Source organism: Petromyzon marinus, chromosome 72 (assembly GCF_048934315.1).
Source record: "Petromyzon marinus isolate PM22_M1 ecotype Great Lakes invasive population chromosome 72, UKy_Petmar_22M1.pri1.0, whole genome shotgun sequence".
Taxonomy (NCBI): Eukaryota; Metazoa; Chordata; class Hyperoartia; order Petromyzontiformes; family Petromyzontidae; genus Petromyzon; species Petromyzon marinus.
In genome coordinates, this window is record NC_133738.1 from 4,235,332 (window position 1) to 4,258,924 (window position 23,593).

At 46.4% G+C, this 23,593-nt stretch overlaps 1 protein-coding gene across 8 annotated transcripts in view; it reads right to left on the reverse strand.

Annotated features, from left to right (window-relative positions):
• LOC116957285 (uncharacterized) overlaps nt 1-23,593 on the reverse strand; it is a 97,527-nt gene that overhangs the window by 36,314 nt on the left and 37,620 nt on the right. For all 8 annotated transcript variants that reach the window (XM_076055678.1, XM_076055677.1, XM_076055681.1 and 5 more), the window contains exons 4-5: nt 15,191-16,327; nt 1,436-1,483 (exon numbers count right to left, since the gene is read on the reverse strand). In XM_076055678.1, coding sequence (XP_075911793.1) covers nt 1,436-1,483; nt 15,191-16,327 — 1,185 coding nt within the window. The remainder of the gene's footprint in view (nt 1-1,435; nt 1,484-15,190; nt 16,328-23,593) is intronic.

The following is a 23,593-nucleotide window of genomic DNA, read 5'->3' on the forward strand; positions in this document are numbered from 1 at the left end:
AAAAAAGGTTTTTGGGTTAGATCGCGTTTATTTATAAATGTGTCGTAACCCTCCACCACCCGACACGGCCAATCAGCAAAAAAAAAGTGTCACGTTGACAAAAGACAAATAATTCACTACTTTAGCCCGCCGGTGTGTTGAAGAGTGAATCCACAACATTTACAGTTTGAGTACGACGTTTCGCTGGTAAATACATCCAGCATCATCAGGCAATTCGCCAGAATGGTAAAGCCCTCGTGAATGATTTGTCTTTTGTCAACGCGACACTTTTTATTTTGCTGATTGGCCGTGTCGGGTGGTGGAGGGTTACGACACATCTTCTTTGGTTCTTTCGGTAAAGTCACCACGTAGAATGAGAATCAAATAATAAATTGACAAAATAAAATAACACAATAAAATTCTCACGACGTTTCGGCCGCAACAATTTATTATTTTATTCTCATTCTACGTGGTGACTTTACCGAAAGAACCAAGGATATATTATATGGTTTTACTTAACTTGATTCCTCTTGATTTAGAGCTTTCGTGAATTGCTCTTCGCTCCTCCCGGTAAGGTCACGAGGAAAATAAAAAAATAAAATAAAATAATAGCGTACGACGTTTCGATTGCAACACAAGTAATCGTCATCGGGTGTGCAAACCACACCTGGTATACAGGAGGTGGTGTCGGGGGGGTCAATCCCGACCCTGACCCCTACTGCGTCTCTCTCTCTCTCTCTCCCCGAGGTGGTCACTGCAAGCGATTTTTCTCCGGGTCCTCCAGTTTCTCCCTCCTCCCCCCCCCCACCCTCTCTCCACATTTAGAATCAACATCACTACGCCTACGGAGCATCTGGCTGTTGCTATAAATGTCCACATGATGATAACGGTATCAGCCACTTGGTTGGAGCTATCATTTGTGATGGCCAAGTCGGTGTGAAAGAAGTTCGACATCCTCTTTGGATCTATTGGGTAAAGTCACGTAGTAGGTGAAAATAAAATGACAAAATTCTCACGACGTTTCGGCCACAACACAAGCGGCCTTCATCGGGTGAAGGGACGAGACTGTCTGGAGGACAGCGCTGGAGTGGAAGAAGCCACGCTTAGATCACGACCTTTAAGCTGTGTCGTGATCGTGATCTGAGCGTGGCTTCTCTCACTCCAGCGCTGTCCTCCAGACAAGTCTCGTCCCTTCACCTGATGAAGGCCGCTTGTGTTGTGGCCGAAACGTCGTGAGAATTTTGTTATTTTATTTTCACCTACTACATGACTTTACCCAATAGAACCAAAGAGTATGGATCCTAGCAGTCACGAAAGCTTTAAATCTAGAAGTTCAACATCCACACACAACACACATACATCACCCCCCCCCCCGCCCCAATCTCAATGTGTGAGCTGGAGCGTGAGAGAGGTCTGTCCGTAACGGGGTTGTGTTGTGGGGTTTGCGGAGTCTCACAAAGCTTCCATCCGTTCCCTTCCGGTTGCGTCGGTAGGCGGATGCCATCTGCAACGCATCACAACGGAAACAGCAAACGCACGTGCACGTGAATCAGCAAGCAATCATCATCCCCATGAAGTCGAATTCATTCACGGCGTAAGCCCTCATTTCAACACGCCAGTAGTAGGTTGTTGTGGTTCAGATGTGTCAAACACCAAAATAGATACCGAACATCTGCTCGGCTTCTTTCGGTAAAGTCCACCACGTAGAAGGGAAATAATGAAATTAAACGTAATAAAATAAAATTTTTCACGACGTTTCGGCCACAACGCAAGCAGCCGTCCTCAGGCGAAGAGGGCGGCTGCTTGCATTGTGGCCGAAACGTCGTGGGAATTTTACTTTAATAATGTTTTGATTTAAAGCTTTCGTGACTGCAGTAATTCATATTCTTAGTTTTTTCGGTAAAGTCACCACGTTGAAGGGAAACAACAAAATAATAAAATATATATAAAACAATAAAAAATTCTCACGACGTTTCTCTTCAACGTGACTTTAATAATGTTGTTATTTTTGTTATTTTATTATTTCCCTATCTACGTGGACTTTACCGAAAGAACTAAAGAAGATGAATCCCTGCAGTCACGAAAGCTTTGAATCGAAAGATACCAAACAGATCGCTGTTTTTTATTGGCAGAAAGGGGACTCTTATTTTTGATGCTGGTAAAATGCAGGCATTGGAGAAACCAAACGACACGTCTCGGACCGCATTCGTGAACACAAAGCAAACCTAAAACACGGTAGGGCCAACACCTCGGCCGTGGCAGATCACTGTTATAATTCAGTAGGCTCACATGACATTGACTTCTCCAAGACGGAGGTTCTCTGCAAGCCATCCGGCTACCATGAGAGATTCGTTCATGAGGCCATCCACATGTACAAACACAGAGACAATTTCAACCGAGGAAGATGGATTCTGGCTGAGCAATCATTGGAAGGATTTGATAAACCATTTCAGGTCTTAATTGATTGATCATTGTTATAATTCAGTAGGCTCACATGACATTGACTTCTCCAAGACAGAGGTTCTCTGCAAGCCATCCGGCTACCATGAGAGATTCGTTCATGAGGCCATCCACATGTACAAACACAGAGACAATTTCAACCGAGGAAGATGGATTCTGGCTGAGCAATCATTGGAAGGATTTGATAAACCATTTCGGGTCTTAATTGATTGTTCACGCTTACGGTGGCTTTCAGACAGCATACATTATAAAAAATTTCGTCTCCCCCCCTCCTCTTTTCCGAACATAGATGAACTCGTCCATCTGAACAAACTTGCCAAATCGCTCTCCGTGGTGCTAACGTTAAAAAAAACCCGCCACTTTTTTCAAATTTTCTTGCTGTGGTTTTCACACCTGATGATGATGATTGCTGCTTTGTGTTGCAGTCGCAACGTCGTGAGAATTGTATTGTTTTATATTTTTTCATTATTTTATTGTTTCCCTTCTACGTGGTGGTGACTTTACCGAAAGAACCAAGAATGTAAAAATGAAGGCTATCTCGTAGATATGTAACAGTTCAACCTGAGCTATAGGCGGTTCTTTGCACTATTTGTCTTTTGGCGTTCTCAGGCAAGGCTGTAATTATAATAAATATTTGGGGGGGTGCTCAAAATGTCCCCCCCCCCAATATATTGCTAAAAATATATATTTCTGTTTATATGATTGTGGTTATGGTTGTACTTTATTAATCCCTAATCTCTTGTCATTACATACAATGAAACAAGAAAATGTAATACAATAACACTATTAGACATTGGTATAGGAATAGGTTTTACCATTTTAACTGGCACAAAAACTGACACCTTTATTCAAGGCATCATGTTTGCAATAACCACAACACAAGCAGTCAAAATGCAAACAAAAAGAGACAACTCTGATAATAATATTGGCACTGTCCTTGAATTTGATTGGTCCACACCCGAGACGGCTTTTCATAGAGCCCCTTAGTCTCCATTGGTGTTGGACCAGAAGACGCCAAAAGGCGTACAACTCAAAAAATACTATTAGACATTATTGTAAAACATTAATAATAAAAATACTTCTTACGTGTTAGTGAATTATTTTTTATATCTTGGGCAGGAAATGGCAGGAAATTCGTTTTCAAATTTAGATTTTTTTCTGTTTATATGATTGTGGTCATGGGTGTATTTTATTAATCCCTAATCTCTTGTCAGTACATTCAATTAAACAAGTAAATGTTAAAAATATATAAAAACAAAGCAATGTAATACAATAACACTATTAGACATTATTGCAAAAAAACATTAATAATAATTAAAAAATACTTCCTACGTGTTAGTGAATTCTTTTTTATATTTTGGGCAGGAAATTCGTTTTCAAATTTAGATTTTTTTCTGTTTATATGATTGTGGTCATGGGTGTATTTTATTAATCCCTAATCTCTTGTCATTACATACATTGAAACAAGTAAATGTAATACAATAACACTATTAGACATTATTGCAAAAAAAACATTATTAATAATATTAAAAATACTTCCTACGTGTTAGTGAATTATTTTTTTTATATTTTGGGCAGGAAATTCGTTTTCAAATTTAGATTTTTTTTCTGTTTATATGATTGTGGTCATGGGTGTATTTTATTAATCCCTAATCTCTCGTCATTACATGCAATGAAACAAGAAAATGTTTAAAATATATAAAAACAAAGCAATGTAATACAATAACACTATTAGACATTATTGTAAAACATTAATAATAATAAAAATACTTCCTATGTGTTAGTGAATTATTTTTTATATCTTGGGCAGGAAATGGCAGGAAATTCGTTTTCAAATTTAGATTTTTTTTCTGTTTATATGTTTGTGGTCATGGGTGTATTTTATTAATCCCTAATCTGTCATTGCATACAATGAAACAAGAAAATGTTAAAAATATATAAAAACAAAGCAATGTAATATACTTCCTACGTGTTAGTGAATTATTTTTTATATATTTTGGGGAGGAAATTCGTTTTCAAATTTAGATTTTTTTTCTGTTTATATGATTGTGGTCATGGGTGTATTTTATTAATCCCTAATCTCTCGTCATTACATACATTGAAACAAGAAAATGTAATACAATAACACTATTAGACATTATTGTAAAACATTAATAATAATACAAAAAATACTTCCTACGTGTTAGTGAATTATTTTTTTATATTCTGGGCAGGAAATGGCAGGAAATTCGTTTTCAAATTTAGATTTTTTCTGTTTATATGATTGTGGTCATGGGTGTATTTTATTAATCCCTAATCTCTTGTCATTACATACAATGAAACAAGTAAATGTTAAAAATATATAAAAAAACAAAGCAATGTAATACAATAACACTATTAGACATTATTGCAAAAAAAACATTAATAATAATTAAAAAATACTTCCTACGTGTTAGTGAATTATTTTTAATATATAGTTTGGGCAGGAAATTCGCTTTCAAATTTAGATTTTTTCTGTTTATATGATTGTGGTCATGGGTGTATTTTATTAATCCCTAATCTCTCGTCATTACATACAATGAAACAAGTAAATGTAATACAATAACACTATTAGACATTATTGCAAAAAAAAAAACATTAATAATAATAACACAAAAAATACTTCCTACGTGTTAGTGATTTTTTTTTATAAATATATTTTGGGCAGGAAATTCGTTTTGAAATTTAGATTTTTTTTCTGGGGGTGGGAGAGGGGGGCCCAGACCCTCTGTAAGATTTGGTCCCCTCCCCCTCCAATGTTGAATCCATAGCTACTGCCTTGTTCTCAGGTACACTAACGCTGTTGGCACAGGGCCAAGGACATACAGAAAGGACCGCCACTCGTGTCGGCCAATAAGCTTTCAAAGACAACTGCATGGGTCTCGATTAAAAAGCGTTTCGCGACTGCAAAGGATTCGCCTTCTTTGGCTCTTTCGGTAAAGTTCACCACCGCGTGGAATGAGAATAAAAGTGGTAAATTGATTAAAAACAAAACCAATAAAATAACTCGTGTTGTGGCCGAAACGTCGTGGGAATTTGACCGCGTCGTTTTTATTTGATCAATTCATCGTTTTATCCTCATTCCGCGTGGAGACTTTACCGAAATAACCAAAGGAAATGCATACATCATTATCATCATCATCATTATTATTGTAGCACGTTTGTTCAGCGTGTTTGTTTTTTGTTCTTGTTTTTGTTGTTGCCACAAGTGCTTTGTGTGTGGCTAATGCAGACTTGGTGATGCATTGTCAACAGGCGCCCCGTCTACCTGGCGTTTGAACGCCTCAATGAGTAAAGGGGGCAAACAGCGTCCATGCAGGATGGGGCTGGTAGGAACTTTGGAATTTCGCGCAAATTTGACGACACTGTCGCGTTAAATTTGTGCAAATTCGAGAGCGTCCTTCGGACAAATTATTACACCACCCCAACAGCACGAGATTTCACTTCGTTAAAGTATTGAAAGGGGACGGACGGACGGACACATTAATCTATTGCATGCTGGTACGCTCAGTTCACAACTACGTTCCAGCGCTGTCCTCACAAGACAGTCCTCGTCCCCTTACACCTGATGAAGGCCGCTTGTGTTGTGGCCGAAACGTCGTGAGAATATTATTGTGTTATTTTATTTTATCAATGTATTATTTCATTCTCATTCTACGTGGGTGGTGGTGACTTTACCGAAAGAACCAAAGAAGAACTACGTTCCTACCAGTATAAACTATTCTTAGTAGCAGTAGCAGCATCGTTTAGTGGTGGTAGTAGTGGTAGTAGTAGTAGCGGTAGAAAATGACAAAGCGTTCCTGATAAGTTTATTTTTCTTTCCCCGCAGTCGAGCGGAAAACGCTTTTGGAGGTCGGCCGAAAACAATTTCCTCCCCCGTGAACAACGTAGTGATGGCAAAGACTCTCACACGAGACACGGCGTACCACTACGACTGCCGCGTGCAACGCCATGCAGTGGGACAGTCGGACGAATCACCGAGGGTTTCACACCGCCAATTGCAGCGCTACTGTATCGTTCCGCGCTACTGTATGGTTCCGCGCTACTGTACGGCTCCGCGCTACTGTACGGTTCCCGCGCTACTGTACGGTTCCGTGCTACTGTACTGTTTGACGCTACTGTATCATTCCACGCTACTGTACGGTTCCGCGCTACTGTACGATTCCCGCGCTACTGTACGGTTCCGCGCTACTGTACGGTCCCGCGCTACTGTACGGTTCCCGCGCTACCGTACGGCTCCGCGCTACTGTACGGTTCCACGCCACTGTACGGCTCCCGCGCCACTGTACGGTTCCCGCGCTACTGTACGGCTCCCGCAGCTACTGTACGGTTCCCGCGCCACTGTACGGCTCCCGCGCTACTGTACGGCTCCCGCGCCACTGTACGGTTCCCGCGCTACTGTACGGTTCCCGCGCTACTGCTGCCACCTCCGCGTCGTCGAATCGCGGCAGCCCTCAGCCGTGCGGCCCAAGAAGGTGGCTGGGCTCAGAAGCCGCTCTGTCAAAACGGACGCGCCTCCAGCAGCATTCTTTCAGCGCGGTTGGCTACGTACGGTGAGGAAGAAGTTCAATGTGCACACAACACAGAGACCTGCAGAGACCCGTGGAGACCTGCAGGCACCCACAGATTCGCACGGTTGCCTATGTACGGCTGAGATAAAAAGTTAAACATACACAAAGCTCCCCCCGTATAGCCTTAACAGACTGTAGGGGGCAAGTGCTGTTAGCGAGCACCTATGAAGGCCGGAACGACACAGGAAGAGGTGGGTGGCCAGCACCACGCCCGGCCGCCTTTGTCTCCCGAATGGCGATGTTCACGCACCGCACCAGGTACTCATTTGAGGCTGAGTCGACCTAAGGTGAGGCCCACGACTGGTTCAGATAATCGTCACCGGTGTTGGTGGCCGTGAGTGGGAATCGAACCCGGGTGGCCGGGTTCGCAGTGCAGCGTAGCGCTACCCGCTACTACACTACCGCTCCCCATACATACACACACACAGACACACACACACAGACACACACACACAAACATAGACACACACATAGACACACACACAGAGATACACACAGACACACATAGACACAAACAGACACACACACAAACATAGACACACAGAGATACAGACACAGAGATACACACACAAACATACACACAGATATACACACACAGACACACAGACACACACACATACACACACAGACACACGCAAAGATGCTCACACACACAGACACAACAACAACAACAACCGCCATTCGCCACTAAGTGGCGGTGACGTCACCACGACGCTTGTGCCAGGCCATGTGCACCCTGAGGCCACGTGAAGTGTCGAACGCTCGCTGGCAGGAGGTCACGGGGCAGACCCAGCAGGTGCCACGGGTCGACTGACTGAGATGACTGAGATGACTGTCTGATGCACCACCTGTGCCCCCCTACTGTGCCAACCTGCTGTGCTTTAGCCACCCGGCGCTCCGCTCGTTGTTGTGAGCGTCGCTCCTCCGCCCTCCGTTGTTGTTGGAGGACGACTGCCTCCAACTACCCAGTAGCGTCCTTCACGAGCCTCCTCCACAGAGGCCGATCTTGACACCGCTGGTACCAGTCATCGGCAAGTCCACTCAGCTCCACGTCCTCCTGTACCACATCACTCCATCTCTTCTCTAGCCCGTGCCGCGCCCGCTTAGCCCCCTCAATCCGGCCAAACAAAAGCTGTTTCGGCATGCGGTGACTGGGCATGCGGGCTACATGACCCAGCCAACGCAGCCTTGCCCGCCGGAGGAGCTCACCGATGGGAGCTTGCCTAGATCTTTCAAGGATTTGTGAGCTCCTCACACAATCCAGTCTGGTTAAACCCAGGATGGATCGTAGGCAGGCCAGCCTAAATGTTTCTAACCGGCGAAGATGTTCCATTAGGGGAGTCCACGTTTCGCAAGCGTAGAGAAGGGAGGGAATGACCGTGGCCGAGAAGACCTGAAGCTTAGTGCGGAGCGACAGACCAGGTAGCTTCCACACAGCGTTACGCAACCGATGAAAAGATATTGCCGCTCGAATGATTCGGAGTGAGACCTCTGCTGTTAACCTAGAGCTCGTCATAAGCACACTGCCCAGGTATGGGAAACTCTCCACTGTCTCCACAACTGCCCCATCACCGATTGGGAGTTGTGGGGGTGGAGTGTCCGATGGTATAAAATACCCAGTCAGGTGCTTAGTTTTGGTGGGGCTGATGGTAAGGCCCCACCTCTTAGTGGCACGCTCCAGTCTCAGCAGCAGCGTCTCCAACTCCTCCTCTGAATGAGCAGCTATTACCAAATCATCAGCATACATAACGTGGTTGAGCAATAGGGAGCCATCCCTTGACCGCACCCGGGCATCGATCAGCCTCCCATTATATCTGTACCATATGGAGATTCCCCCGGTACAGCTATTGAAGGCTTCACGAACTACGTGGTCAAAATAGATGTTAAACAATGTGGGAGCCAGGGGACATCCCTGTCGCACCCCAAGGTGTACAGGGAATGGCTCTGACTCCCGGCCATGTAGTTTTACCCGGGCCCACTCACCATCATGAAGGTCCTTAATGATCGTGAGCAGAGGGTCAGGTACTCCAAAAGCACGAAGAACGACCCAGAGCCCAGGCCTACTGATGGTATCATAGGCCTTGACCAGGTCAATAAAGCAGAGATGTAGGTCTTGTTGGAATTCCCTACACCTCTGCTGTAGCAGACGGACAGAAAATATGGCATCTGTGCAGGACCGCCCTTTCCTGAAACCGCATTGGGGCTCCGCAAGCCTCTCCTCAGCGTGCCTGGCAAGGCGATGCTGAATAATCCTTGCCAGGACCTTTCCCGGCACACTGAGGAGTGAGATGCCCCTGTAGTTGTTACAGTCTGTGCGGCCCCCCTTCTTAAAGAGGGGGACCACCAGGGCATCCTTCCAATACTGCGGAACCCGTCCAGTGGTCCAGACCGTTGTTATGATGTCATATAGGGCAGTCTCTGCACAAACGCCACCCTCCCTCAGCATTTCGCTTGGGAGATCATCTCTGCCCGCTGCCTTTCCTGGTCTCAGACTTCGGATCGCCTTCAGTACTTCCTCAACAGATGGCACCTCAGCCAGCCACTCACAGGGGGTGACTTCTTCCAATATTTGAGGCACCGCAGCCTCAGCAGGGTCATCCTCACTTTGTGCCACGATGTTTTCCTGGCTGAGGGATTTTCCCACCCCCAGAACCTCACAGAAATGCTCAGCAAATCTGCAAACCTTTTCCTGGGGGTCGGAGATTGGATCACCGTTTTTTCCCCTAATGATGGTAATAGGTGTGGTGCTGCAGGTTACTTTTTTGATGGAGTTAAATAGAGATTTGTGATCACGGGCCACTGAGGCAGACTCCATCTCCTCAGCAACCTGCGACCACCACCCATCCTTGCAGCGCCTCACGGCTCTCCGAACCTCCGAGCAAAGGCTGCGGTAAGCCTCCTCATTCTCTGACGTGGGATTCTGTAGCCGATGACAGTGGGCCTGTCGCTTTTTCTCAACCATCCTGAACACCTCCTCTGTCAGCCAGGGTCTCTGGGGAGGTCTGGACCGCGTACCCAAAGCAGCCATTGCAGCTGCATGAGTCACAGTCCTAAACCTCGCCCATTTACCCTCGACATCAGGAGGAGTCGGGGACGATGCCAACCCCAGCCGCAAGCGATGATGAAATTCTCGCTTGCAACTTTCATCAGATAACTGAGACCAGGCCACTTTATTTTGGAATTAGGGGTCCTGGGTGTACACCCACCACCGGAGTGGAAGAATGGCAGGCGCATCTTACAGATGACTAGTCGATGGTCAGAGGGCAGATCAGCTCCACGGTAGGTCCTGTTGTCAAGGACATGGGCTCGCATCCGCTGGTCCGTCACTATGTAGTCCAGCAGATGTTCTTGCTTGGACCCGGCATGCATCCATGATGTTGTGTGGATGTGCCGATGCCGGAACAGCGTGTTGGTAATTACAAGCCCATGGGCTGCACAAAAATCTAGCAGCCTCCTACCGTTGTTATTGAGCTGATCTGGCCCATGCCCTCCAATCACTCCAGACCAGGTGCCAGTATCATGACCAACTCGGGCATTGAAGTCACCCAACATGATGACTCTATCCCGAGGGGCCACTTTAGCCAGCACCTGTGACAGGAGGTCACAGGTGCTGGACACACACACAGACACACACACACACAGACACACACACACACAGACACACACACACAGACACACAGACACACACACAGACAGACAGACACACACACAGACACACACACACAGACACACAGACACACACACAGACACACACACAGACACACACACAGACACACACACATAGACACACACAGAGATACACACAGACACACACACAGACACAAACACACAGACACACACACACAGACACACACACATAGACACACACACAGACACACACACACAGACACACACACACAAACACAGACACAAACACACAGACACACACACAGATACACACACACACAGACACACAGACACACACACAGACACACAGACACACACACAGACAGACAGACTCACACACAGACACACAGACACACACACACACACAAACACACAGACACACAGACACACACAGACACACACACACAGACACACAACAACAACAACAACAACCGCCATTCGCCACTAAGTGGCGGTGACGTCACCACGACGCTTGTGCCAGGCTATGTGCACCCTGAGGCCACGTGAAGTGTCGAACGCCCGCTGGCAGGAGGTCACGGGGCAGACCCAGGTGCCACGGGTCGACTGACTGAGATGACTGGCTGATGCACCACCTGTGCCCCCTACTGTGCCAACCTGCTGTGCTTTAGCCACCCGGCGCTCCGCTCGCTGTTGTGAGCGTCGCTCCTCCGCCCTCCGTTGTTGTTGGAGGGCGACTGCCTCCAACTGCCCAGTAGCATCCTTCACGAGCCTCCTCCACAGAGGCCGATCTTGACACCGCTGGTACCAGTCATCGGCAAGTCCACTCAGCTCCACGTCCTCCTGTACCACATCACTCCATCTCTTCTCTAGCCCGTGCCGCGCCCGCTTAGCCCCCTCAATCCGGCCAAACAAAAGCTGTTTCGGCATGCGGTGGCTGGGCATGCGGGCTACATGACCCAGCCATCGCAGCCTTGCCTGCCGGAGGAGCTCACCGATGGGACCCTGCCCAGATCTTTCAAGGATTTGTGAGCTCCTCACACAATCCAGTCTGGTTAAACCCAGGATGGATCGTAGGCAGGTCAGCCTAAATGTTTCTAACCGGCGAAGATGTTCCATTAGGGGGGTCCACGTTTCGCAAGCGTAGAGAAGGGAGGGAATGACCGTGGCCGAGAAGACCTGAAGCTTAGTGCGGAGCGACAGACCAGGTAGCTTCCACACAGCGTTACGCAACCGATGAAAAGATATTGCCGCTCGACTGATTCGGAGTGAGACCTCTGCTGTTAAACTGGAGCCAGTCATAAGCACACTGCCCAGGTATGGGAAACTCTCCACTCTCTCCACAACTGCCCCATCACCGATTGGGAGTTGTGGGGGTGGAGTGTCCGATGGTACAAAATACCCAGGCAGGTGCTTAGTTTTGGTGGGGCTGATGGTAAGGCCCCACCTCTTAGTGGCACGCTCCAGTCTCAGCAGCAGCGTCTCCAACTCCTCCTCTGACTGAGCAGCTATTACCAAGTCATCAGCATACATAACGTGGTTGAGCAATAGGGAGCCATCCCTTGACCGCACCCGGGCATCGATTAGCCTCCCATTATATCTGTACCATATGGAGATTCCCCCGGTACAGCTATTGAAGGCTTCATGAACTACGTGGTCAAAATAGATGTTAAATAATGTGGGAGCCAGAGGACATCCCTGTCGCACCCCAAGGTGTACAGGGAATGGCTCTGACTCCCGGCCACGTAGTTTTACCCGGGCCCGCTCACCATCATGAAGGTCCTTAATGATCGTGAGCAGAGGGTCAGGTACTCCAAAAGCACGAAGAACGACCCAGAGCCCAGGCCTACTGATGGTATCATAGGCCTTGACCAGGTCAATAAAGCAGAGATGTAGGTCTTGTTGGAATTCCCTACACCTCTGCTGTAGCAGACGGACAGAAAATATGGCATCTGTGCAGGACCGCCCTTTCCTGAAACCGCATTGGGGCTCCGCAAGCCTCTCCTCAGCGTGCCTGGCAAGGCGATGCTGAATAATCCTTGCCAGGACCTTTCCCGGCACACTGAGGAGTGAGATGCCCCTGTAGTTGTTACAGTCTGTGCGGTCCCCCTTCTTAAAAAGGGGGACCACCAGGGCATCCTTCCAATCCTGCGGAACCCGTCCAGTGGTCCAGACTGTTGTTATGATGTCATATAGGGCAGTCTGTGCACAAACGCCACCCTCCCTCAGCATTTCGCTTGGGAGATCATCTCTGCCCGCTGCCTTTCCTGGTCTCAGACTCCGTATCGCCTTCAATACTTCCTCAGCAGATGGCACCTCAGCCAGCCACTCACAGGGGGTGACTTCATCCAATATTTGAGGCACCGCAGCCTCAGCAGGGTCATCCTCACTTTGTGCCACGATGTTTTCCTGGCTGTGGGATTTTCCCTCCCCCAGGACCTCACAGAAATGCTCAGCAAATCTGCGAACCTGTTCCTGGGGGTCGGAAATTGGATCACCGTTTTTTCCCCTAATGATGGTAATAGGTGTGGCGCTGCAGGTTACTTTTTTGATGGAGTTAAATAGCGATTTGTGATCACGGGCCACTGAGGCAGACTCCATCTCCTCAGCAACCCGCGACCACCACCCATCCTTGCAGCGCCTCACGGCTCTCCGAACCTCCGAGCGAAGGCTGCGGTAAGCCTCCTCATTCTCTGACGTGGGATTCTGTAGCCGATGACAGTGGGCCTGTCGCTTTTTCTCAACCATCCTGAACAACTCCTCTGTCATCCAGGGTGTCTGGGGAGGTCTGGACCGCGTACCCAAAGCAGCCATTGCAGCTGCATGAGTCACAGTCCTAAACCTCGCCCATTTACCCTCGACATCAGGAGGAGTCGGGGACGATGCCAATCCCAGCCGCAAGTGATGATGAAATTCTCGCTTGCAACTTTCATCAGATAACTGAGACCAGGCCACTTTAGGTTGGAATGGGGTCCTGGGTGTACACCCACCACCGGAGTGGAAGAATGGCAGGCGCATCTTACAGATGACTAGTCGATGGTCAGAGGGCAGATCAGCTCCACGGTAGGTCCTGGTGTCAAGGACATGGGCTCGCATTCGCTGGTCCGTCACTATGTAGTCCAGCAGATGTTCTTGCTTGGACCCGGCATGCATCCATGATGTTGTGTGGATGCGCCGATGCCGGAACAGCGTGTTGGTAATTACAAGCCCATGGGCTGCACAAAAATCTAGCAGCCTCCTACCGTTGTTATTGAGCTGATCTGGCCCATGCCCTCCAATCACTCCAGACCAGGTGCCAGTATCATGACCAACTCGGGCATTGAAGTCACCCAACATGATGACTCTATCCCGAGGGGCCACTTTAGCCAGCACCTGTGAAAGGAGGTCATAGAAGGCATCTGACTCATCGGCTTTGCCTGCATCCCTCCACGGATGTTCATCTTCGGTGGGGGCATAAGTAACCACGACCACCATTCCTCGCCTCCGGTTGATGGGAAGGCGAGCCCAAAGTAGCCTGGGGCTTACAGCTTCCCACACCTCACCGCCACGCTCCCACGCCCCCTTCATTCTTTTGTTCAAAAGAAGACCCACACCCTGTTGTTTGGCAGTCTGCTGCCCCGAGTAGAGGACTGTCCACCCCTCATGGTGGCAGGAGCCAGAGCCGGTCCACCGGACCTCCTGAATGCCGCATAGATCCAGGCGGTACCGGTCCAGCTCCCGACAGAGGAGTGGCAGCCTCTCCTCTGCAGTGAGCGTTCGAACATTCCACGTGGCCACCCGTAGTGGCTTTTCGTTGTTTCTGGAGTAGCCCCGAGGGTAGGTATTCAATCTCCTGGCTCCGCCAATTGGGGTTTGGCCAGGAGACGTCATAGACGCCTGGCCCCCCGGGGCCTCCGGCACAAGCTTAGTTGTTACATATTTCACTTTAATTCGTGGTTTTGTGGTAATTAATTGAAGGTGGAGGGGTTACCAGCCCCTCGCACCCGTCCAGAGCCCCCGTTTAGCCCCTGTGGTGGACACATATGCCATGAGGGGAGGAGCCAATCAAAATTGGAACTCCCCCCACAGCACTGTCCACGACAGAGTTGCCCGTCCGGCACCGCGAGGAGGTAGGGGGTTGTTTTGCCGGACACAGACACACACACACAGACACACACACAGACACAAACACACAGACACACACACAGACAGACAGACTCACACACAGACACACACACAGACACACACAGACACACACACAGACACACACAGACACACACACACAGACACACACACAGACACACACACACAGACACACACACACAGACACACACACAGACACACACACAGACACACACACACAGACAGACAGACTCACACACAGACACACACACAAACACACACATAGAAACACACAGACACACACACACATAGACACACACACAGACACACACAGACACACAGACACACAGACACACACAGACACAGACACACACACACACACACAGACACACACACAGACACACAGACACACACACAGACGCACGCCGGCATCTCACCCCTCACGTGGACGCACGCGGAGGCCGTCGCTCTGCGTCCGGTCGCGACGTTGGTGGCCACGCACTCGTAGCGCCCCTCGTGGCCGCCGTGCAGGTCGTGGACGGTCAGCTCACAAGCATCCGGCGACGACGTCGTCAGCGGCAGCCTCCCACCGTCGAGGCTCCACGCGCAGACGGCCCCCGGGCCGGGGGCGGCGACGCACGCCAGGGTCAGGCTGCCGCCCCTCGTCGCGTTGTGGCAGCCGCTTCCGCCGGGCAGCGATCCGACCGAGAGAAACGCGGCGACGACCTCGCCACTGACGCCACCGCCTCCGCCGCCTCCACCGCCACCGCCGACAGCGGCGACGACGACGACGACGAAATCCCCGTCGCCCGAGCGTCGCCCGAAGGCGAACAGCGACGGGGGCCTCTCGCCGGGCCTCGACAGGGCCCGGCGAGCGGCGAGGCGACCGCCGCCCCCCGGGCCTCCCGGGTAGGCGAGGCGCACCAGGGCCCCGCGGGCCCCGTCGCCGCGGGACGCGGCCGGGCACGGCGGGGAGCCGCCTCCCCGCGGCGTCGCCGCCGCCGCTCCCAAAGCCCGGCGGCGGCCGTCGTCGTCGCCGCCGCCGGAGAACGCCCGGAGGGCGTCGCGGGCCGCGGCGTGCAGCTCGGCGGAGACCCAGCCGGTGACGTCGTCGTCGCCCTTCCCCTCCTCCAGGAGCCCGCGCGTCAACTCGGAGGCCTCGGCGGCGAGCGCCTCCGCCGCCTCCTCCGCCTCCGCCTCCTCCGCCGGGAAGATCCCCGCCAGGGTCGGGTACTTGCCGGGCTGCCTCGGGCTGCCGTCGCCAGGAGGCGGAGAGGAGGCGGAGGAGGAGGCGGAGGAGGAGGAGGAGGAGGCGGCCCTGAGGAGCGCTCGCACCGCGTCGTAGACCCCGCGGGCCAGGGCCGTCTCCTCATCCTCCGGGAGTATGTCGACGCCGCTGTTGCTGCTGCTGCTGCTGCTGCTGTTGCTGTAGCTGCTGCTGTTGCTGTTGTAGCTGCTGTAGCTGCTGCTGCTGCTGTTGCTGTAGCTGCTGCTACGGATGCGGATGCGGATGATGTAACTGTCGGCGTCGAGAGACATCCAGTCGGCTCTCAGCTTCATCCTCTCTGGCTCATCTGTGTGAAGTACGCAGGAGAGGGTGGTGGTGGGGGTGGGGGTTGGGGGGTGGGGAGATTCTGATCAAACTGACTGATTGAACAGCAACCAATTGACCGATTGAACAATTGACCGATCGACCAAACCGACCAATCGACCGATCGATCGACCGATTAATCGACCGATAGATCGATCAGCCAACCGATCAATCGATCAATTCACCGGTAAGTAGACTGATCAAACAATCGACCGACTGATTGATCCACCAACTGATCGATCGACCAACCAATCAATGGAATGATCGACTGACCGATCGTTTTTGTTTCCCCTTCAATTGGGTTAGATGGCATGAATGTAAATGTGTCGTGCACCCTACCGCCACCCAACATAGCTAATCAGTAAATGTTCATTGCGGTGTGAACTGAACGTGACGATCATGATGACGGTGGTGATTGTATCGGCCACTTCGATGAGCTGCTATCATTGGTGATGGCCGGCGTCACTTGTCTGAAAAAGCGCTACATACCTTACACCTGGTAACATAAAAAAAAAATTACTAGCAAGAAGTACCCGGCTTTTGCCCCATGGGGAAATACATATTTCAAAACTTGTTTTCTCTTAAAAAAACACACAACGTACACGTACACCAATACTAAGCTATTATAAAAGCCCGGCGTTCCATTTGTCTGCCCATTTGATCCGTGTGGCGGTACTCCGGGGTAACCAAACAATACAAAATGGCCTAGGCAAGTAAATATTTTATTTCTGGGACACTATTTTTTTTGTTCCAGGGGTGTTACTTAACTCCGCGACTGGGGTACCAAATCTATCCGAAATCAGTGCCACCCCTCGATGTCGAAACTCAGCGAGGACGATCGCGCTGAAACCCTGAACGCTCGTACGCACCGTGGCGGTGCGTCGTGAGTACAGCTCGTCGGGGTGAGTCGATTGCCGCATCGCAGACTAAAAATGACCGCATCACTTGACACTATGCGAGAGCCCGGGTACTGTGGTGGCATTCACTGACTCTATGGTAGAATCTACGGACTCTATAGTAGTATCTACTGACTCTATAGTAGTATCTACTGACTCTATAGTAGAATCTACTGACTCTACAGCAGTATCTACTGACTCTACAGTAGTAGCTACTAACTCTACAGTGGTATCTACAGGCTCTAAAGTAGTATTTACTGAATCTATAGTAGTATCTACTGACTATAGTAGAATCTACTGACTCTACAGCAGTATCTACTGACTCTATAGTAGTATTTACTGACTCTATAGTAGAATCTACGGACTCTATAGTAGTATATACTGACTCTACAGTAGTATCTACGGACCTCTACAGTGGTATCTACATACTCTACAGTAGTAGCTACTAACTCTACAGTGGTATCTACAGGATCTACAGTAGGAATTTCCTGACTCTATAGTAGTATCTACTGACTCTATAGTAGTATTTACTGACTCTATAGTAGAATCTACGGACTCTATAATAGTATCTACTGACTCTACAGTAGTATATACGGACCTCCACAGTGGTACCTACAGACTCTACAGTAGTAGCTACTAACTCTACAGTGGTATCTACAGGCTCTCCAGTAGAATTTACTGAATCTCTAGTAGTATCTACTGACTTTATAGTAGTATCTACTGACTCTATAGTAGTATTTACTGACTGCAGTAGTATATACGGACCTCTACAGTGGTATCTACATACTCTACAGTAGTAGCTACTAACTCTACAGTGGTTTCTACAGGATCTACAGTAGAATTTCCTGACTCTATAGTAGTATCTACTGACTCTATAGTAGTATCTACTGACTCTATAGTAGTATCTAGTGACTCTACAGTAGTTTCTACGGACCTCCACAGTGGTATCTACATACTCTATAGTAGTAGCTACTAACTCTACAGTGGTATCTACAGGCTCTACAGTAGTAGCTACTAACTCTACAGTGGTATCTACAGGCTCTACAGTAGAATTTACTGAATCTATAGTATCTACTGACTCTATAGTAGTATTTACTGACTCTATAGTAGAATCTACTGACTCTATAGTAGTATCTACTGACTCTATAGTAGTATATACGGACCTCCACAGTGGTACCTACAGACTCTACAGTAGTAGCTACTACTCTACAGTGGTATCTACAGGCTCTACAGTAGAATTTACTGAATCTATGGTAGTATCTACTGACTCTATAGTAGTATCTACTGACTCTATAGTAGTATCTACTGACTGCAGTAGTATATACGGACCTCTACAGTGGAATCTACATACTCTACAGTAGTAGCTACTAACTCTACAGTAGTATCTACAGGATCTACAGTAGAATTTCCTGACTCTATAGTAGTATCTACTGACTCTATAGTAGAATCTACTGACTCTATAGTAGTATTTACTGACTCTATAGTAGAATCTACTGACTCTAGAGTAGTATCTACTGACTCTACAGTAGTATCTACATACTCTACAGTAGTAGCTACTAACTCTACAGTAGTATCTACAGGATCTACAGTAGAATTTCCTGACTCTATAGTAGTATCTACTGACTCTATAGTAGAATCTACTGACTCTATAGTAGAATCTACTGACTCTATAGTAGTATCTACTGACTCTATAGTAGTATTTACTGACTCTATAGTAGAATCTACTGACTCTAGAGTAGTATCTACTGACTCTACAGTAGTATCTACATACTCTACAGTAGTAGCTACTAACTCTACAGTGGTATCTACAGGATCTACAGTAGAATTTACTGAATCTATAGTAGTATCTACTGACTCTATAGTACTATCTACTGACTCTACAATAGTATCTACTGAATCTATAGTAGTATCTGCTGACTCTATAGTAGAATCTACTGACTCTATAGTAGTATCTACTGACTATAGTAGAATCCACTGACTCTATAGTAGTATCTACTGAATCTATAGTAGTATCTACTGACTCTATAGTAGAATCTACTGACTCTATAGTAGTATCTACTGACTCTATAGTAGAATCCACTGACTCTATAGTAGTATCTACTGAATCTATAGTAGTATCTACTGACTCTATAGTAGAATCTACGGACTCTATAGTAGTATCAACTTACTCTAGTAGTATCTACTCACTCTATAGTAGTATCTAGTGATTCTCCAGTAGTATCTACTGACTCTATAGTAGTATCTACTGACTCTAAAGTAGTATCTACTGACTCTGCAGTAGTATCTACGGACCTCTACAGTGGTATCTACATACTCTACAGTAGTAGCTACTAACTCTACAGTGGTATCTACAGGCTCTACAGTAGAATTTACTGAATATATAGTAGTATCTACTGACTCTATAGTAGTATTTACTGACTCTATAGTAGAATCTACGGACTAGTAGTATCTACTGACTCTGCAGTAGTATCTACGGACCTCTACAGTGGTATCTACATACTCCACAGTAGTAGCTACTAACTCTACAGTGGTATCTACAGGCTCTACAGTAGAATTTACTGACTCCATAGTAGTATCTACTGACTCTATAGTAGTATTTACTGACTCTATAGTAGAATCTACTGACTCTATAGTAGTATCTACTGACTCTGCTATAGTATCTACAGACCTCTACAGTGGTACCTACATACTCTACAGTAGTAGCTACTAACTCTACAGTGGTATCTACAGTCTCTACAGTAGAATTTACTGAATCTATAGTAGTATCTACTGACTCTGTAGTAGTATTTACTGACTCTATAGTAGAATCTACTGACTCTATAGTAGTATCTACTGACTCTACAGTAGTATCTACGGACCTCTACAGTGGTATCTACATACTCTACAGTAGTAGCTACTAACTCTACAGTGGTATCTACAAGATCTACAGTAGGAATTTCCTGACTCTATAGTAGTATCTACTGACTCAATAGTAGTATTTACTGACTCTATAGTAGAATTTGCTGACTATAGTAGTATATACTGACTCTGCAGTAGTATCTACGGACATCCACAGTGGTATCTACATACTCTACAGTAGTAGCTGCTAACTCTACAGTGGTATCTACAGGCTCTACAGTAGAATTTACTGAATCTATAGCAGTATCTACTGACTCTATAGTAGTATTTACTGACTCTATAGTAGAATCTACTGACTCTACAGTAGTATCTACGGACCTCTACAGTGGTATCTACATACTCTACAGTAGTAGCTACTAACTCTACAGTGGTATCTACAGGCTCTACCGTAGAATTTACTGAATCTATAGTAGTATCTACTGACTCAATAGTAGTATTTACTGACTCTATAGTAGAATTTGCTGACTATAGTAGTATATACTGACTCTGCAGTAGTATCTACGGACATCCACAGTGGTATCTACATACTCTACAGTAGTAGCTGCTAACTCTACAGTGGTATCTACAGGCTCTACAGTAGAATTTACTGAATCTATAGCAGTATCTACTGACTCTATAGTAGTATTTACTGACTCTATAGTAGAATCTACTGACTCTACAGTAGTATCTACGGACCTCTACAGTGGTATCTACATACTCTACAGTAGTAGCTACTAACTCTACAGTGGTATCTACAGGCTCTACCGTAGAATTTACTGAATCTATAGTAGTATCTACTGACTCTATAGTAGTATTTACTGACTCTATAGTAGTATCTACTGACTCTATAGTAGTATTTACTGACTCTTTAGTAGAATCTACGGACTCTATAGTAGTATCTACTGACTCTACAGTAGTATCTACGGACCTCCACTGTGGTACCTACAGACTCTACAGTAGTAGCTACTAACTCTACAGTGGTATCTACAGGCTCTACAGTAGTATTTACTGAATCTATAGTAGTATCTACTGACTCTGCAGTAGTATCTACGGACCTCTACAGTGGTATCTACATACTCTACAGTAGTAGCTACTAACTCTACAGTGGTATCTACAGGCTCTACAGTAGAATTTACTGAATCTATAGTAGTATCTACTGACTATAGTAGTATTTACTGACTCTATAGTAGTATCTACTAACTCTATAGTAGTATCTACTGACTCTATAGTAGTATCTAGTGACTCTATAGTAGAATCTACTGACTCTATAGTAGTATCTACTAACTCTACAGTAGTATCTACAGACTACAGCAGTATCTACTAACTATATAGTAGTATCTACTGACTCTATAGTAGTATCTACTGACTCTATAGTAGTATCTACTGCTATAGAGTCAGCTTGTGTTGCGATTGAAACGTCGTGATATGTTTTATTGTATTGCTAACTGCGTGACTTTACTGAGAGAAGCAACGAGTAGCTGTTTTTGATTTAAAGCTTTCATGACTGCAGGGATTCATATTCTTGGTTCTTTTGGTAAAGTCACGTAGAAGGGAAACAATAAAATTATACAAATATTTAAATAAAACCGCCACTTTTTTCAAATTTTCTTGCTGTGGTTTTCACACCTGATGATGATGATTGCTGCTTCGTGTTGCAGTCGAAACGTCGTGAGAATTTTATTGTTTTATATTTTTATTATTTTATCGTTTCCCTTCTACGTGGTGACTTCACCGAAAGAACCAAGTTATATAGTTCATAGTTCATAGTTCCATTTAGTTTGGTATAGCCCTGTGAGCCATTCGGCTCTTGAATCGAGTGCAACTGCAACAAACAAAAAAAACACGAACAAGAAAAACTTCTTAAAGTGACTTTGTGTGACTGTGTGTGACTGTGCAAACAGAAAATCCAGGGGAAATAAAAAAAACAAACATCAAAATATTCGTGAGATAGCACCGCGTACAACACCAACGCTCTGTGCAAAAAATCCTAGTGGGATGCAAGTCAAACAACAACAACCACAAGACAACTAAGATTAAGGCCATCAAATTTTGATTTAAAGCTTTCGTGACTGCAGTAATTCATATTCTTAGTTTTTTCGGTAAAGTCACCACGTTGAAGGGAAACAACCGTTTGAGTTATGGTCGAAACGTCGTTCAGAAATTTTTTTTATTGTTTTATATATATTTTTTTATTATTTTGTCGTTTCCCTTCAACGTGGTGACTTTACCGAAAAAACTAAGATTATTAAGGCCATCAGTCTAAATAAAAAAGAGAGAGAGAGAGAGGGGGCGACATCTATTCTCAGGCTTGTGTTTATTGTTTTTGAACTTCATTTTTTTCCCCACGTGAACAAAAATGGCCACCGCGTCGCGTGTTTAGCGCGAGACCGCCTGCATCGTCGCGGTCGCTGAGCAACAACAAAAAAAACCGTTTCTGCGTTGCTAGGGGCAACCGCGAGTCGGCGTCCGGCGCATGCGCAGACGCGCGCTTTGGCTGGGGCGGTTTTAAAAGTTATCACTGCCCATCATCTGCCTACGTAGTTGCCGATTGAGATATTCTAGAATCGAGTGGGATTTTCTTAGTTTAGATTGGACCAAGGGCGAAAAAAAAACACACACAAATAAGCAAGCGTTCGTCCAGTATCTGTGCGCCTTGTTGAAGCGTAAACCCAACAGTCTGAGACTTAAAAACGTTCAAAGGATCGGCGTGCACAGACAGAGACGGACAAAAATTTTTTTGGCTTTTATAAGTAAAGATATATTCTTAGTTCTTTCGGTAAAGTCACCACGTTGAAGGGAAACAACAAAATAATAAAATATATATAAAACAATAAAAAATTCTCACGACGTTTCGACCACAACACAAACCAACACACCTGAAGATGACCGTTTGTGTTATGGTCGAAATGTCGTGAGAATTTTTTATTGTTTTATATATATTTTATTATTTTGTTGTTTCCCTTCAACGTGGTGACTTTACCGAAAGAACTAAGAATATGAATTACTGCAGTCACGAAAAAGCTTTAGATCAAAAGTAAAGATATTATAGTTTTACGTGAGACAGTTTTATGTAAGCTGCACGCGGCTCTTTGGCTTCCACCTTTGTGGGCAACCCTTTTAAAAAGTAAATTAATTCAACCTGAAACTAAACTTAGCGTAAAGATAATTGATTAAATATGGCAGGGAATTGGGTCAATATGCAATTTCTTGGTGACTAACAGCAGGGATGGTTAGCCATAGCGTAGTGTATAGTGTAGCGTATAGAGTAGTGTATAGTGTATCGTATAGTGCAGTGTGTTAGAAGTGTATTCTATAGTGTAGTGTTTAGTAGTGTATAGTGTAGTGTATAGAGTAGTGTATATTGTATTGTATAGTGCAATGTATAGTAGTGTATTCTGTAGTGTAGTGTATAGTGTAGAGTAGTGTATAGTGTATCGTATAGTGCAGTGTATTAGAAGTGTATTCTGTAGTGTAGT